At 45.1% G+C, this 17,892-nt stretch overlaps 1 protein-coding gene across 2 annotated transcripts in view; it reads left to right on the top strand.

The window, feature by feature from the left end:
• The first annotated feature begins 1,289 nt into the window (after positions 1 to 1,289).
• Positions 1,290 to 17,892, top strand: part of ETV5 (ETS variant transcription factor 5) — a 62,796-nt gene continuing 46,193 nt past the window's right edge. Inside the window, exons 1-5 of one of the 2 annotated variants that reach the window (XM_004038157.5) lie at positions 1,290 to 1,455; positions 4,449 to 4,567; positions 4,679 to 4,766; positions 4,895 to 4,942; positions 5,036 to 5,086. In XM_004038157.5, the coding sequence (XP_004038205.1) occupies positions 4,523 to 4,567; positions 4,679 to 4,766; positions 4,895 to 4,942; positions 5,036 to 5,086 (232 nt within the window). In that variant the 5' untranslated portion in view covers positions 1,290 to 1,455; positions 4,449 to 4,522. Of the gene's footprint in view, positions 1,456 to 1,663; positions 1,940 to 4,448; positions 4,568 to 4,678; positions 4,767 to 4,894; positions 4,943 to 5,035; positions 5,087 to 17,892 lie in introns of those variants that run through there. The other variant, XM_055380974.2, reaches the window with a different exon arrangement.

The following is a 17,892-nucleotide window of genomic DNA, read 5'->3' as shown; positions in this document are numbered from 1 at the left end:
TCTTTCCTCCCCACCGCTGGCACGCGGCGTGAATGGCAGGGCACTCCAGCAGGACGAGAACAGAGCTCCGTCACAGGCCCCCAGCATCCCCGGGGAGAAGATAGAGCCGCCCCACGGCCTTCACAGGAGGGGGTAAGGGGGCGGAGAGGGGAGAGGATTGTTTGTTTATTTGTTTCCTGGAACACCCTGTTAAGAATCTCAGCAATTGCAGTTAGTGCCCTATCGTTTGGCAAGCAGAGCCGCTTCTCGTCGTTCCCAGCTGCACGGGATCTAATTCGCAAATACACCATCTTGCATTCAATACTTAAATGGAAAACAAGCAGCCCGGGGAGGGAGGCAAAAAGTCTGAGTCTGCATGCCCGTTTCGGAGGGATTTAGGTTTCCAGGTCGGTGGACTGGCTGCTGCTGTCCCCGGAGAGGATTTCTTTGAGCCCGAACCCGGTCTCACCTCGACTACAGAACCCACTCTGGCGGAGGTTACGAGCCGCAGTTAAAGAGAAAACGGGATTTGGTTGGGCCTTAGGCCTTGCCAGTACAAAATAGTAACAGAAATCTGTTTGAGAGCTGAGATTTTAAAAGGAGATGCTGCTTATTCTTCCCACTGGAAACCTGGTTAAAAGAAATTAAGGCCTCTCTTAAAGGTAACTAAGATTAGAGGGCTCGGTTTCCGTTTTCTGTGTTTCTGTGGGCTAAACGCCCAGGTCGGTCAGCGAGTTTGTGTGGAATGACGAATTCCCTGAATTCTAAAATGATAACTTTGCTTGGTGCTGCAGCTGCGAACGTCTGGCGCCAAGAGACCCAATTCTGGTCGGGGCTTTGCTGGATGGAGAAGTGGGGGTGAGTGGGTAAGGGGGAAGAGTCGTGCCTCGGTGAAAAGTCGGGAGAGCGGCGAGAAGGGAAGTAACGGCGGCTCCTCCTGGCCTCGGCCCCTTTAAGTGCTTCACTGACTCAGCTAAGCTTCCCCCTCAGGTCGCGTTTTTTATGAATGAAAAACGTCCTTACATTCATTATATAAACAAGCCTGTGCTGATTGGCCAATGGCCCCCGGTGCATAAATTATGTAAAACAGACCCCTGAGGGGGTGGAGAGAGATGCACCGCTGGCCAATGGGGGCCGGAGTTGATGGGGCGGCTTGGTTGGATTTGCCCGCAGACAGGGTAAACAAGAGGTGATGGACAGCCGCGGGAACGGCCTCTGGCCAATGGGAACAAGGCTGGGCTAGGGCCGCGGGCCAATGGCGGCGGGCGGAGCCGCGAGCCGCGGGGGGCCGGGCCAGCGCTCCAGCCTGGTTGGCAGCTGCGGCGCAGAGTCCAGCCGCTGGTGCGCGGAGCGGTTCACCGTCTTCGGAGCGGTTCGGCCCAGTCTTTCGCCCAGGCGCCCAGGCCCGGTGCGCGCGTGCGTGAGCGCGCCTGCGCCGCCGGGGCCGCTGCAAGGGGAGGAGAGCGGCCGCCTCAGGTGAGGGGGCTTTGCGGGGGCAGCGGGGAGATCGGAAGGGGCGTCCGGCCACTGGTCCGACAGGCCCAGCCGGCTAGAGTTCACGGGCTGATTCAGAATCTTCAAAGTCGGGGTGCAGTAGCTGGGGTGACCCCCCCCCGGGTTGACCGCCCCCTCCCCCCGCAGCCCGGTCCGGTTTGGTTCCTGGGAGGCGTCGGGCGGGTGCGGCTAACGGTTCCGGAGCGCGGGGAGAGCGGCTTTCCACACGTCGTGGGGGAGGCGCGCCGGAGCGCGAGTGCGGGGGCTCCCGAGTGGATGGGAGATCGCGGAGTTGCGAGGCTTTCACAGTCTCTGGAGATTCGAGAGCCCCGAGGGGACTTGGAGGCTCGCGAGAAGAGACGCTTGGCGGAGCTCCGCAGTTGGGAGGAGGGGGCGGGAAGCAGTTTGAGGGGAATGTCTGAGAGGCGCTGCCCCCCAGAGCACCGGGAGGGGGTAAATGACACAGGCAAGTGCAGCCTGCGGGGGCGGGGGTCGACCAGGAACTTACGCAGGCCTTGCAAGTTTCAGGTGGTGGAAAGTGGACATCCAGTCGCCCTGCTCCCACCCAGCAGGCTGAGGGCGTCGGACTGTGCGGCGACTCGAGAAAATCGGGGCGCACCGGAACAGCGGCCTGGGGATGGTGGGGATAACGCGGGTGTGGAGGGGACAGCACCGAAAGATGCTGGAGCCTCGCAGCGGATTAGGGTTCCGGCCGCATTTTCAGAGGGTGGAGAAAACGGGGGGGAACCGAACTCCTGGTCGACGAGGGGGTGCCAGGGAGAGATGTTGGGGGTGGGGGGATTGGAAGTGGTTGGTAGCGCCGGGCGCCGCACCTCGTTTTTATGAATGTGGGTGACTTTATGAATGAAGCGGGTTTCTTTCGTTGGCTCGCTGCTCCCTGCGGCTTTTTTTTTTTCTTCCCTTTTTGTGAATGAAGCATTGAGCTTTCTTCCTAAAACGCTGGGGTGAGGGGCCTGCGTCGGAGGCTGGGCGTGCGTTGGAAATGGGGGCGGGGGCGCAGCTGAAGGAGTTTTCATGAATGGGGAAGGCTGAGAATTGGGTGGAAGTGTGTCTTGTTTTGTGAATGGGGCCCAGCGCTAGAGATCCAGTTACAGCCTCTACCTGATGTGGCGGCCGCGGCTCGCTCTCCCATTCATAAAACCGGGCCCGCTGCGCGCCACAGGGGAGGGGCCTGGATCGCGCCGCTGCGCTGTGCTAAAGTTTTCCTGGGGGCGCCCGGGGCGCGGGTGGTGGGGAGGCAAAGGAAGTGGTTTAAACTCCTGGATGAACTCGAGCCTTTCCTTCAGGCTTTTAAAAAAATTATACTTGGAATACAATTTTTCTAACCCTGGAATGCCTCTTTTCCGTTCGTTTATGGCAGTTTATTTCTTTTAATTTTTTAGAATGTTTTTTGCTCTTCCGGGTGAAGTATTTCATCATGAGACTGAAAAATATCTCCCCCTCCCGTCTTCTACTGGTTGTCCCCTTCCTCCTAACACATTCACAAAATGTCTAAGGCCATGATTTAATCTGACAGATTTTCCTAAGCGACAGAGCACTCTCTTTCATGCCCCTCAACTCACTGCTGAGGTTTCTCAGATTTTGTGTACGGTTTGGTGGCATTTGAGAGAGGCGTTATTCTGAACATTTCTTGTGGTGTTTGGACGGGGCACGCAGGCAGGCTGGCGCGAGTGTTTCTCTAGGAAGTTATGAACTGTGTGCTATTTTGCTCCTCTCTTTCCTTTGACTTTGAAAATATCTGATTCCTTGGGCCAAAGTGCTGCGGAGGATGCTGGCTGTGAAGGGTGTCCTTGTATCCTGCCCACTTATGAAAAATTTGATATGCTACACACAGTGTGAAAAACAAATTGGATGGAATTGCTCACCGGGGGAAAAGTTTCCTGTTTAAAATTGTGTATATGTTAAACAAAAGAAGTTGACCTTTAAGCATTTTGAATTGCTTAGAGCTGGAGTGAGTGAAATTAATGTTTTTCCACCTTTTGTTGACTTAACGGTGTTGTTATTTGGAGAATAAAAGTGTTTAGGAAGATGGTACCTCCCTAAAATTGTTACTTTATTCCACTCACGTTAGGAGAAGTTTTCTCCCTTCTAACCCCACCCTTTTTCCCCAGACTCAACACTTACCAGTCCTGAAATGAGTTTCATTTGGGGGTGGGGGGGTATGTCTAGAAAAAAATGATTCCGCCATATGAAACAGCCTAAGTTTTAAAAGACCTTTGGTAGAGATGCATTGTACTACATGCAATGGAATTAGTTTTTTTAATCCATTACTTTTCATAGACATTTTATTCTTTTAGAAGTTGGAGATGTCACAAATATCTCTGTAAGTAACCAGGGAGATATTTGTGACATTACAGATGCTACATCTGTTTAGTCCTCTTTTAAATAAAGAGTTGTGTGTGAAGATAAGTATACCTCTGATCAATTTATTCCAGGAACTATATATAGTGTTTTAACAGTGACCTACAAAATGCTTTTAGAAACACCATGTATGTCAGATCTTTAATTGCCAATAATTTGCAATACTTAAACCCAGTTTCTCTGCTTCCTGACACTGTACTGTCAAAAATCAAATTATCTCTTTTTAAAAAACCCTACTACAAATGCCCTGGAGTATAATGAGAGAATCTTGAAATCACCCTTTTATTTTATTTTATTTATTTATTTTTGTTTTGGTAGAGGACAGACAGTAGCAAATCTGTAATTTTAATGATTTAAATAAGAAAGAAAAAATGATGACTGGGTAAATGGATTTGGCACGGAGTACATCGTGTACCTCTGATACCATTAATCAAGCCCGGCATTGGTCTGTAAAGCTTGCACCTTGAGTAGGTTTTAAGTACTTCACAGAAGGGTAATAATTTTGCACAGGCCCTGAAAAAAAGGCAGTCTAAAATTGTTTCATTTCTTTTTTTCCCCCCTCTTAGTTAAAATCTCCCAAATTCATATTACAGGAGGATCCCTTTTCCCCCAGAAATTACTCAATGCTGAAACCTCTCAAAGTGGTATTAGAGACGCTGAAAGCACCATGGATGGGTTTTATGATCAGCAAGTCCCTTTTATGGTCCCAGGGGTAAGTTTATGTGGCTTTTGGTTTGTTTTGTCCTCCCTCTCCAATATGAGTCTTACCCCTGTGGACCTCTTTACTACACTTGAGCCTTCACTTTCTGTTGGCCTCTTTCAGAAATCTCGATCTGAGGAATGTAGAGGGCGGCCTGTGATTGACAGAAAGAGGAAGTTTTTGGACACAGATCTGGCTCACGATTCTGAAGGTAGTAAAGCTTTCCCTGACTATGTTGTGGCTTCCCTGCTCCCAGTGACAGTAGCGTGTAGATTCTTCCCTGTCTTCTCCCTAGCAAAAGAAATATCCTCATTCTGGGGTCTTCTTTTTCAATTTCAGAGCTGTTTCAGGATCTCAGTCAACTTCAAGAGGCTTGGTTAGCTGAAGGCAAGTTTCATGGATGTCCTGTTTTCCATATAAAACATTTTACTGTGCTTTTTAATAAAACTTAAAGGTCTAAAATAAAAATCTGTTTTCCAGCACAAGTTCCTGATGATGAACAGTTTGTCCCAGATTTTCAGTCTGATAACTGTAAGTACCTTTCTGGTGATGGCACATTTGTTCTGAAATTGTTTGGTCTTAGATCATCCATGTCTAGAATATGCTTTTTTCAGCTATGGCCAGATTTAGACAGTAGTATGCATTTAGTTTCTTCTAATAATTCAGAATTAACCCTGAAAACTTTTATTTCTTAATAAAATTATTTCTAAAGTATTTCTACTGTATTGCAGGTAAGATTTACTGAACATAATTTTATCCTAAATTTCTTTTTACCTTAAGAGTATTGTAAAGCTGACTGGGCACAGTGGCTCACACCTATAATCCCAGGGCTTTGGGAGGCTGAGGCAGGCGGATCACTTGAGGTCAGGCATTCAAGACCAGCCTGGCCAACATGGTGAAACCCCGTCTCTACTAAAAATACAAAAATTAGCCAGGTGTGGTGGTGGGCGCCTGTAATCCAAGCTACTCAGGAGGCTGAGGCAGGAGAATCACTTAAATCCAGAAGGCGGAGGTTGCAGTGAGCTGAGATCGCATCACTGCACTCCAACCTGGGCAACAGAGCAAGACTCCATCTCAAAAAAAAAAAAAAAAAAAGAATATTGCAAAGCTTTAAGCTCAAAATTATAAATTAACTGACAAAATATATTTGGTGTTAGGCCAAGCATCTATTAATCACACATTGTTTTATGGCTTTTTTGGGGTTTGTTTTATAAATTAAGTCCTTGATGTGAATCATGAACCTGATATTTCTCTTTTTCTTAAAGGTGCAGAAAATAGTTAATGGAAAACTCCAGTTAACTTTGGCTTCATCCAACATGTTGTCAATTTTGTCTCTACCCCTAAGCTGACAAGGGGTGGTCACAGAGTGGCCTGATTTACTCTTACTTTTCATGTAGTTGCTGTGGCTTTTCCCTTCAGAGAAGAGAAACTTTTTCTTAAAATGGCCACTAAGTGCTCATTACTAGAGAGAAAATGCAGTGGGAAGCTCAAAAGATGGCTTTCAACACTGGCAGGGGCATGGTTACTTTGCACTGATCTTTTGGGGCTGTCCTCAACAGGTTTGGGAGCTTTTATGGTCTAGGCGGAGTTATGAAGGACAAAGCTGGCTGATGAAATTTGAGCAGCACAGGGCTGCTCTAGAGAGCATTAGTCACTGGCGAATGAGCAGGTTTAAGAGAGGCCTGGAGAAAATGCTGCCTCTCTTGAGAGTTGCATCATAGAGAAATTCATGTCTCTTAGTCATAGTTTATAATAGCAAGCACCTGAGCCATGCAAGGACTCAATTTCTCATTTTGGACCAACAGATTCTTCCCAGCTTTGTTTTATCTCTGGGTAGGTGGGTGTATGTGTGTAAAAATGCCACTGGAGAGAGAGTATCTTAGGTCTCTCTCTAAGTAAAAAGTTGGGTATTCCAAATCTTTTAAATGTAAGAGCAGAGGTAGCGGCTAAACATTCCTTAATGATAGGCCTCATGTCCAAGGCACAATGCCATGAAACTGTAAAAGGGAATAAACTGTAACACACACATGCATGGTTACCTTAGCTTTGTCACAGCTTGCTGTGGATGTGTTCTATGGGACAGTAAATGCATGTTAATTATTGCCCTTTGATTGCTTTCAAGTGATTGGGAAGCTTGCCACTGAAAGACTAAATAAAGATAGCCCAAATGTGTGTGTGTGTGTGTGTGTGTGTGTGTGTGTGTGTGTTTGCAAGATGAAAGACAGGGTTTGTAATCCAACTTTGTTCTGTGTTGACAATTTGGCCCAGCCTTTCCAGTTCTTGCTCAGAGCAGCATAAACTGCAGTCTGTTTGGGAGGTGGCTTTCTTGGCAGAGGTTCTTTGAAATGCTTTTATGACACTTTTGTTTGTTTCTCTGTAACCCAAAAGAGTTAAAAGGGAGATGAGATGGCTGCATTCAAACTGATTGCATGTGCTGAAGCAAGGGTATGTTCTTTGTCAGCAAGCAGGATTTATATTTGGAGAGATATTTATCCATGGAAATAGGCTAAAGTGAAGAAATCAATAAATGTGTTTTGGCTCTTTAGAAATAATTTCTGCTCAGCAAATAGAATGTGCTAAGTTCTTTAATTAAAATTCCATACCTCAAGTGGAGGTAATTTGGGAGATGTTTCTGCTTACCAAGTATGATGTTTTTTTTACTTTGCTTACTTTTTGTTTTAACTGCCTAAGGTTGAGCCTTTCTGTCTTTTAAGGATAAAAGAGATGGTTGACTAGCCTAGAAAAGGTCTTCTAATGATTCTTTCCCTCTGACTTTATTTCTTGAGGTAGAGCTTCAAGAAGGGATAGATTCAAATAGAATAACTTGCTTAAGAAGCAAGGCAAGAACACAAATGTGGGTGGTGCATCTTTGAGCCATTCATTCTTGCAAAAGCAAGTTTGTTTGCCTGCAGTTCAGACCAACAGCCAGAAGCATGAGGAGGAGCTGGCAGAGCCCACAGCCGGCTGCATGCACTTACTTTTCCATGAGCGCTTTCCACAGCCTCGAGTTCAGGACCAGCTTCACTCCAGTCATTTTCTGGAAGAGCTCGTGATTTTTTTCAGGGGAGGGAAGAAAACTCATTCAAATTTAATGAAACCTTATGAGTTGGTTTGACTCACTTAACCAATGAATATAAGCCAAACTTAGATTTGCCAGGGGAAAGCAAACCTTTTTTTTTTTTTTTTTTTTTGAGAGAGAGTTTTGCTCTTGTCACCCAGGCCAGAGTGCAATGGCGCAATCTCAGCCCACTTACTGGGATGTCCACCTCCCGGGTTCAAGCAGTTCTCCTGCCTAAGCCTCCCGAGTAGCTGGGATTACAGGCACCTGCCACCACGCCTGGCTAATTTTTGTATTTTTAGTAGAGACGGGGCTTCACGATGTTTGCCAGGCTGGTCTTGAACTCCTGACCTCAGGTGATCCACCCACCTTAGCCTCCCAGAGTGCTGGAATTACAGGCGTGAGCCACTGTGCCCAGCCTGTAACAAATATTCTTACCAGTGGCCACTGGTAATACACTTTCCTATTAATAATGATTTGATAATTTTCCATCGTATATGTGTAAATTTATTGTATACATGAAAGAAAGAAATACTAAGAAATGTAGGTAATATTTTTATTTTGGAATGTCAGTTTTAAAGATTATGGCTTTTTTTTTTTCTCTAAACACTAAAAGTTCAGCTTCTAAAGAGATTATATTTTGTAAGTTTCTTAGAATTGGGTTTCCTGCCCATAGGGATACATCCTTAAGTCTGATTTGAGTGAATGAAACCATTGCTTTCATATCTTATAGAAATGCCCAGCTTACTTTTAGCTGTACAGATTTCACCTCTACCTCACACATATAGATATCAGTAAAGCATGGAGACTCTGAAAGGTCAAATTCAAGGGAATAGAAATCTATAGATCATAGGGATTCTACCAGTGGACCTCATTGTCCCTTCGTCCTAAGAAGTAACTCTGAAGATCTCAGATTGCTTGAGTTGGATGTCCCTTGTAGAGACAAGCTTGCCCAGCCCCCTCCTTTCACAGCTATTCCCAAATAGCTGGAGAGACTGACCAGTAGTGGGGGCAGATGGGAAGGTTTAGGTGAAGTAAGAGAAAGATGTATAAAATAATATTCTTAAAGAAGCTCTCACAAAGCTGCAGAGCCAGGGAGTAGTGGCATATTCAAGTGTATTCAGGGTCTCCATTATTTCAGATACCTAGAGATGGTGTTCAGGAAAGCATCTGGGGGACCTCTGGCTGTCCAATTCAGCACTCACTTCTCTTCCTTCTATGATCCTGAGAAAGTTACTCAATACCTTCATGCTTTGAGTTTTTCCATCTAGGATCTGGAAGACAGAGAGTAATTATAAAAGAAAAAAATTATAAAAAACTGACATATTTAGGCTCACACCTGTAACCTCAGTGCTTTAGGTGGCCAAGTCGGGAAGATCTCTTGAGCCTAGGAGTTCAAGGTTACAGTTGAAGCGAGTAGTGATCACACCACTGTACCCCAGCCTAGGTACCAGAGCAAGACCCTATCTCTAAAAAACGAAAACAAAAGAAAACTGCTATGTTTCCTAGAAGACACCTTTCGTGTGTATACAGATAAAACTGTGTACATATTTCCTGTATATGAAAAAGTGTTTGTGCATGTGTATATATCTATGTAAGTGTGTATGTAGCTAAATGTGTACCTTAACACACAGAGCTGCTAAACCAGGGAATCTGGGTCAGTGCATAGATGTATGTACATATTTACTACACATTTTCATAGAACTAACTATGCCATGGATAAGATTGGAACTCAAGAGTGTTTCAAAGTCGGGGTAAGGTGATGTGTTCCATTCATTTTTCTGAACTGACTGGGTACTTAAAGAGTGTGTTACTAGATTTTAGCATATATAAATAGCAGTTTTTTAAATATACATTTTGGGTCTGATTTTTAATCTCACTTATTAATTTCAGTTATGATATTGTAAATATATACCTGTTAGCATCTTGAAAAACTAAGATATTTTATGCTGAGTAGAGAGCATGATAAAAATCTTATTTCAAAATCATGGCCTCCATACCAAATACAGCCTAGAGAATTGTTTTAAGATCCAAATGACCCCATTTTCCCCTTGAAGTGTTCTTTTTAGATCTGTGTTTCAAAGAGAATGGAACAACTGGAGGAAGTACAAGTAATTTCCTAAGGACCAGCTAATTAACTGATAAAATCGACTTTTCATAAATACATTGCAATAGACGGCTGGGGAAATAGGATTAACTGTTATGACAGCCCTTGAGCCTAAAACACATTGATCTTAATCCTGTTTCACGATGAGATTATTCAGCTGGATTTCTTTATTAATGTGTGAGTTTAGTACAGTAGAGGCAGTGCCTTTCCTTTGGAGAGGGTACATCATTTTGGTCTTTGGTCCTAGGTGTGGTGTAGCAAAACACCACGTTTTCTTGCTTGGGCCACCTCTATTCAAAAGGATCATCCTAAAGTCTTTTTGTTTGGCAAGGTAAGAAAGAAAACAGTGGGCACTTTAAAAATAAGAGGTTTGAGGGAAAACAAGGCCATTGGTTTATACTTTTCAGGAATCAGTAGTTCTGAAGGTAGAAAAGAATGCTGACGAAAGCGTGAGGAAAACATGGAGGAGAGATTGTTTGACTCCAGATTTTACAGTGTTACTTTCGAAGTGTTTGTTAGTTAGCCCAGTACCTTACTGCTGGGAGGGTGCTAAATGATTTGAAATCCTTCCTGTTTTGATAGCCTCAAAGATTCTTAGACTCAGTATTCTGAAGGACCCAAGACCTACAGTACGCATTTACTTAAAGGAGCCATCTGTTTTACAAAATCTGCTTTCGTCTACCTTTCATTCAGTTAGGCTTATTTAAAACTGAATTTTTCTCTTACCCTTCTGTGTCTCTGCGCTGTTAGTCATCTAACAAAACCCAGTAGGCTTACCAGTCCTTTGTATTTGGTGAGAAAGATTTGGGACGGGGAGTTACATCTGTGTCAAGATCACTTGTGTAGGTGCCAGAAGTAACAAAATCCTGGCATCCATGAAGAAATTACCATTTATCCCCTCCTCTTTCAGCATTCTTCAGTTTTACAAGAGTAAGGCATGGGTAGCATAATGAAGCCGAAAATTTGTACTGTCTCCCATTTCTACCATCTAGTAGTATCATTGTTTTAATTTCAGCCCTAGAAAAAAATGTTTCTTGGTGGTGGGGTGGGGTGTGTGATTCTCTGCCGAGAAACTGTTCCCTCCACACATTTCTTGGGTTTTAGTGGTGGTAAAGTACATCCAGCCTCAGAGGCTGACAGCCCCCTCTCGGGCATACGGCTGCCCTTGAGGCAGCTTGGGCCCCATCTGTGCCCTGGCACACAGTGCTTCTCCACTTGGAATCCAAGGAGCTCAGAGGCTTGTCATGTTGCAGCTCCCAGCTCTTGGACAAGTGCCAGGCATGCTGATGCCATTACCGGATTAGGTTGCTTTTTTAAAAATTCATTTTGTGAACTCATCAAGCTCATTTAACAGAGGCTTTGGTCGTCAGTTTCTATCATTGTCCTATCCCTCTAGGCTTGGCTTAAAGGAGTGGCAAGATACCAGGCCCCTAGTATGTGCCGGCACTAGTTAGAGTGTGTATGTATAAATTATAACCATAATGTAAGTACACCTTTGGGCCTGGCAGGCAAATGACAGTGGGTTAGCAACTCAGATGTTAAAGGGAAAAGAATTCCCCGTAAGAGGACTCTGCATAGAAAATAAAGGGGGCTCCCTTGTTTAAAAAGAAAGAAGCATCTAGGGGAAAATTGAAGCAGAGAGTGCAAGATTCCAGGGAGCAGGATAAGATCTAGTTATTAAAAGGCCAGGAGTTTGAGGCTGGTCTGAACAGCCGAGGCATGGAATGGGGATTCTGTGGTCAGAAGGACTTCAGAGAAATGCTTCCAGTGGCACTGAGTTCGCTGGAGGGGACATGAGGGCAGGCAGTGAGAAGAAGCATACATAAGACATTTGAAAATAGCCAAATATGTGATGAACAAAAGGAAACAACCATGAGCTAAAATTTATCTCCTGGATTTGCTTTTCATAAAGAAGTATGCTTTTCCTTGAAATAAAGTCTGGTTGTCAGACTGGCTCCATCCGCTTTGCCTCAGGGTGATTATTGAAGGTTTGGAAAAAATATCTAAGAAACGAAACCAGTCCCTCGGGGTGATTATTGAAGGTTTGGAAAAAATATCTAAGAAGCGAAACCAGTTTTTTTTGCCTTGTACTTTGCAAAGTCTCGGCGTAGATTTCACCCTCCAACCTTAGATCTCCACATTCTTCCCTTTTGATGTCTCATGAGCATTCAGGAGGGTATTCTGAACTCTTCAGGCTGGATCCAAAGCCAAAAAAGGAACTGTGAAATTGTCTTAATAGGTAGCTTGTCCCCTCCTCTGCAGCCAGAAAATCTGGTGGTGTCTCCAGAGCCCTCCTCCCCTGGGGAGGAAGCCAGGTGGCTCCCGATGTAGCTACCAGCAGTGAATGGGAAGGAAGGTCTGGAGAGGCAGGCTTCCAGAGAGAGTTGTGCCCTAATGCAAACCAGCTCACCCTGGGGCAGGAGAAATACCACTGAAGTCTGTTTCTCCAGCTGGTAGCTACAGCCAGATTCTGAACCGAGGGGCACATGATAGTTTTTCTTTTGCCTTTCCCGTTTTGCCAGAGGGCACTTTCTGACCTTACTTCTAGCGGACTTTTGCACACCCTTGCAGATTTCCACAAGGGTCTTGGCCATTTGAATCCTAGGAAGGGTGCACAGCAGGCAAGATCCCCTGCCGTGTCTGAATTTCTTACATAAACACAGCGTACTGAGCGAGCAAGCGTCCCTGCGGCGACAGCTGGGCGCTGAGCACTATTAGGTCTGCCCCAGCTAGCAGAGCTGCAGATTCCCCCTCTTTCCTGAATGGAGCATTCCAAATTGGTTGTGAATGGAGGGCGGGGCTCACTTGCAGACTTTTTCAATGAATAACCAGACCCCATTGTGCAGCCCGTGGAAAAACAACCAACTCAAACAACACTGGGACTGTTAGAAATATGCTTGTGATTGGCAGCTTGGAGAGCCTCCAAAATTAGTTTCCTTTGGCTTCCCTGCTGCTCCCTGTTCTCCAAGCCTGGGCTTAATGGGGTTTGAGTTTTCTTTTAAGTGCTCACTTTAACCCTTAAACTGCCGGGCTGATGGCCTGGGATTCTGGGGAAGAGCTGCCGCAGACCCACAAAGCCAGTGAAGCCCGTTCCCCTTTCTTTGTCTCATTTTAGACTGTAGCTGTCTAAAGGGAGTGATAATAAGAGGAGAGGGTGGTTTAGCTTCCCCTGGAGAGGGAGGTGTTGAGACTTGATCTGAGGCTGTTAAACCCTTTTATCTCCTTCCCGTGGGGTTGTGGCTGTAGCTCCCCATTGAGGATTCCTGCCTGCTCTTCTCTGACCTCCCCTCTACTCCAGGCCTGAATAGCCCAGGTGTTTGCCTGCCACGACACAGACACTTCTTGCTTAGGCTTACAATTTTAACACAGGGGGAGACAAAGTTGTAGTTTCTCTACTCCTTTGCCTTCACTCCTGTTTAATTTTCCACTGTAGTCAGATAAGTATTTTTTTAAACGACCGTACTCAAACTCTGGTACTGAGCAATGGGGGAAACCTCACTGTGGCTGTAAACCCTTCCACTGGACACTAATCAAATGCATCGCCTCCCAAAATGAACATCCTTGGAAGCACCAGAAAAACCCAGCCTCTGAGCAACCCCCAAACCAAAGTAGCCTCATCATGCCAAAACTAGGCCAGGTTTTAAGGCTGCACGTGCCTCAAAATAGCATCCACCCTTGATTGATTGATTGATTAATTGGCCAAGCGGGTGTGCTGGGGGGTGGTCTTGCTGTGTTGCCCAGGCTGGTCTGAAACTCCTGGCCTCAAGCAGTCCTCCCACATAGCTGGCATTACAGGTTCGAGCCACCACACCTAGCTGCTTCCACACTTAAACATCCTCCAACATCTTACCTGGTAGCTCACCGGCAGCTCACAGACACACGTCCAGTGTGCTCTGTGGGATAGCCCAGGGATGTATGATGAGCATAAAAAGGACAATCAGTTAAAAGGCAAAACAAAACTTGATAGTAATGATCCAGAGCAACTTCCTCAAGATTTTAAAGAGCTCTTCTTAGTTCCTACTCTTCATCCTCACAACCTTAATAAGGCAGTTTGCACTTGTGTTTTGCCTCAAGGATTTTTTTTCCCTTGCTGTAAGTTGGCCTTGCAAGCATGCCTTCCCTTCCCTATTAAAAAAAGAACAGGCCTGGGCAGATTGTCCTTTTGTGAGAGAGTTTGAAACCTCTCAGGAGGTAACCCTAGATATCAGCTGTGTAGGAGGTTGCTGATATCTGTGTTTCTCCAGAGGGGCTGAAAAGGACTTCGCTTACATAAACACTTTCAGCTGAGTGCCTGGAAATGCTTTGTAATGGCCTGCAAGAGCACTTAATGAGGGTCTTTTATACTTTTCCCATAGAAAAGGTAGAGTAGAAGAGGGGGGATGTCTCTTTCACATGGTCACCCACAGTAAAGGCCGGATCCTGGAGCCTACCCCTAGTTTCCTCATCTGAATTTTAATAGAGAATAATTGAGGGGGGATAACTTTGCTGTGCTGAGGGATATCTCGACTCAGAAAATTTCTGCTTCTCCTCAACTCCCTCTTCATTTTTTTTCTTCCCCAGCAGCCGTGGAATTTTATTTCTTGCGGAAGAAGGTGGAAACAGCATAGGGTTTTGGGAGGTATTTAGTATTTTGACAACTAATAATCATAGTCCCTGCTTCCCCATTTTTATGCCTATTGAAACAGGAAACAAATCATGTTTCTTAGGCTCCAAGTGTCTGCAGAAGCAGAGGAGCCCTGTCACGTGTTTATGTCCCGCCTCAGCCACAGCGCCTGCTCTGCACACTGTGGACACCTGGTGCATACAGCCCGCACACCACCGCATTCCCTACCACATGCCCTTCCCATCCCAGCTGCCCCAGCCTCCAGCTGGTGGGGAAGTAACACTGTAAAGGGTCTCAAACCCAGAGTTCTGAGTCCTTGGGATGACCTTCTAGATAAATAGAACAAAAGCTAGTTAGGGCTATTTCTCATTTTCTGTTTCCTCTTTTAAACACATACACTAGCCAAGTGTTGCTAGGCTGCATTTAGACTTTGAGCAGCTAATGCTATGTTTCCCAGTAAGACTGCATGTGCTAGAGAGCAAGTCACAGTTTAGGCACCCTTGACGTACTTGCTGAGTTTCTGCTTTTAGGAGAAGTGGGGCTATAGATAGAAGGGAATGGTTCTGGGGGAAGAAACTCATTTCCCTAGGGTTTGGATTTTCTCCTGTCAGATTTTAAGGATGAATTTTCAATTTGAAATTAAAGATAAGATTTTCCACAGTGCTTAAATCCTATTTCAAGTACTGTTAACATTTCACTTTAGTGCCAGTGTAGATGAGAATTATGTAAGTTGGGAGTAAATTATAGAAGGGATGTTAAAGCTTAAGGTTTAGTTTTGCAATTTTTTTTTCCTTTCAGGAAAAATGTCCTGTTTCCCCTTATCCTGATTGCGTGATCCAGTGTGAGCAGCCCTTCATGATAAAATCCACTGTGGTTGATGTAAGGTCACAGTAGAGGAAGCCGCCCTGTCATCTCTAATGAGTTGGGAGAACAAGGGTTTCCTTAGACCTCTTTCTCAATCTTGAAAATAAAACCAATAGTTGTCTATCATATTTCTACAGGTTGAGTATTAAAATTCTTTGAAGAGCTAAGCTGCCCAAGGAAAGTAGTAAAACACTGATTCAAATAATGCTCAGAATCCTCCTTTGGTGTAATCCTGCCAGTCCCTCACATTTGTATGCTGCTGGTCTCTTAAGCATGAAAGTAACCAACATGCCAGCTCTGTGGCTGTAGGTCTAAAAGAAGCCTATGGTAGTCGAAAGGGGGCGGTGCATTAGAAGTCAGAAGAACCTCTTGTTTTTATCTTGACTCTCCTGGAGTCAGTTCTGTACTCACAAGCATGTTACTTGACTGTTAAATGCTCTGGTTTCTCCACATCCCACAAGTTCTGAGATGCGACACTCTTATGCAATTAGAAATATTCATCCTGTTTATTTTTAATGGAAGAGCCCCGTATGTGCTAATACTTGAGCCCTACTTCAATCGAAGTTGGTCTAATTCTTTTCTCGTCTCCTGACCTTTAATTTCTAACGCTGAAATTCAAGGCATCTAGGTTTCCATTTCTGGCGTTCTAAAGTAACAATCCTAAATTGTTAGGCTAAATGAGTCCTTTGAAGAAAGGGAACTGTACAAATCCAAGCTGTTTCAAGAAAAATGCTGAAGTGTAGAAAGAATATGAACTTAAAGGAAGTAAATCTGAAACTAGTTCATCTGGGTCAAAAAAAATCACTCTACTACCATTGGCATTCAGTTTTCTTCCTTATTTGATAACAGAGGTTTTCTGTTTGGAAATTACTGTCTGCAAGAGGCAATTTTGTCCAGAGAATAAGATGCAGCTATTCAGTGATAGACAATCGTTCTTACCCACAGGTCACCATCTATGAATCAGGACATTGCTGATTTAGTACTTTACACCCGTGGACGGAAGGCTCTCCTCCCATCCATGACCACTTCTTTTGGGAGGAGGAGCAGTGACGAAGCATTAATACAAAGAATTTCTTTCCTTGTATTTTAGCCAGAGTTAGAATAGAAATCTTTACAAATCACCCATGTCATTCGCTGATAGAAGTGAAGAAAGGACAAGACCAGTATCCCAAAAGCCAGCCCTCCTAGTTGATGACCAAAGGCATGCCTTGCCAACTTCTCTACCCTTGCAAACTTGCTAGTGCCCCATAGGTCACCTTTGATGACTCTTACTCCAAAGGCCCTCAACAGGTCCATTGCCTTGAGCTCTTCCCTGGGCCTTCTCAGCCTTTGGAGAGTGGGAGCAGCTTTCAGCTTCATGCAGCAGAAAAGGTAGACAGTGTTCAGGACCACATTTGCTCTTCCTAGCCAAAGCTATTGCCCCACCCCATCTTTCCCCCTGTCTGTCCTTGAGGACCTGGGTGTCATCTTAGACTTGATCACATTTCTTCTCTCTGGAAGGAGTAAAGAGGTAGGGCAAGTCTTGAGCTCCCCCTGGAGTTTGGAGTGCCCCCCACACTTGGGCCGGTCAACCTGAGTTGTACTGTCCAACCTGTGGGTTACAATTACATGTTAGACAGTAACCTCCCAAGCCGACTTCCATGGGCAGAATTTAGTTTTTGTCTTCTAACCAATTGTATTTCATCTGGGGATTTGATTGCCAGATACCCTGTGCTGGTTCTGCTCTCTAGCTGCTACCATTGCTGTAAGCGGCCATGTGAAATGGGGGATGGGAGGGAGGCAATTGTTTGCTGAATGTTGCAATCCTTGAGCCAGGCTTAGCAGAAGCAAACCTTTAAACCGCCTCCCCTTCCCCCAGGTTATATGAAGCCACTAGATAATATAAACCTTATAGTTCAAATAATGAGATTTTTAACAGTGTGAGAATGCTCCCAACTAAAGCCCTTTTCTGTAAAGTGTAACCTCCTTGTCTAGTCATCCCCACTTCCCACAAAGAAATTAAAATTCCTTTGTAAGTATAAAATCACCATTTTCATCTTTCCCTGCTTTTACCCCTAGCCAGACGGGCTTTGTTCTGGGGTCTACTAGAAGCTACAACCTGGGGGTCCCCTAAGCTGGAATTGCTGATATGCTGGATTTCTCCATTGTTGAATCTATCCTGTATCTCATATATCCCACATTCCAGGGAGCAGTAAGGGCATAAAATATCATAACACTGGTCTTATACAAACACTTGACTCTCCAGAACTCTGCAAGATCTTGTCTTCAAAGCACCAATACAGCCAGCATTTCCCCCAGAGAAAGCAATGTTCTACGAGCCCAGTACATGATATGTGTCACAACCTAGACCCGTGTTGCTATCGTCAGCTCGAGTGCATAGCAGAGACTTAGGGTTATCTGAGGTAAACAAGCAATGGAGGAGAGACTTACAGAGAATGGCCTCATGGTCTTAACTGCTTCTCGGTACCAGTTCTGTCATCTATTTTAAAACCCAGGTTTGAGGCTGGGTGCAGCGGCTCAAGCCTGTAATCCCAACACTTTGGGGGGCTGAGACTAGAGGATCATATGAGGCCAGGAGATTGAGACCAGCCTGGACAACATAGTGAGACCCCGTCTCTTTAAAAAAAAAAAATGTAGCTGCATGTGGTGGCAGGCACCTGTGGTCCCACCTACTCTGGAGGCTGAGGCGAGAAGCTCGCTTGAGC

The sequence above is a fragment of the Gorilla gorilla genome, chromosome 2, assembly GCF_029281585.2.
Source record: "Gorilla gorilla gorilla isolate KB3781 chromosome 2, NHGRI_mGorGor1-v2.1_pri, whole genome shotgun sequence".
Taxonomy (NCBI): domain Eukaryota; kingdom Metazoa; phylum Chordata; class Mammalia; order Primates; family Hominidae; genus Gorilla; species Gorilla gorilla.
This window is presented reverse-complemented; position numbering and strand designations above follow the sequence as displayed.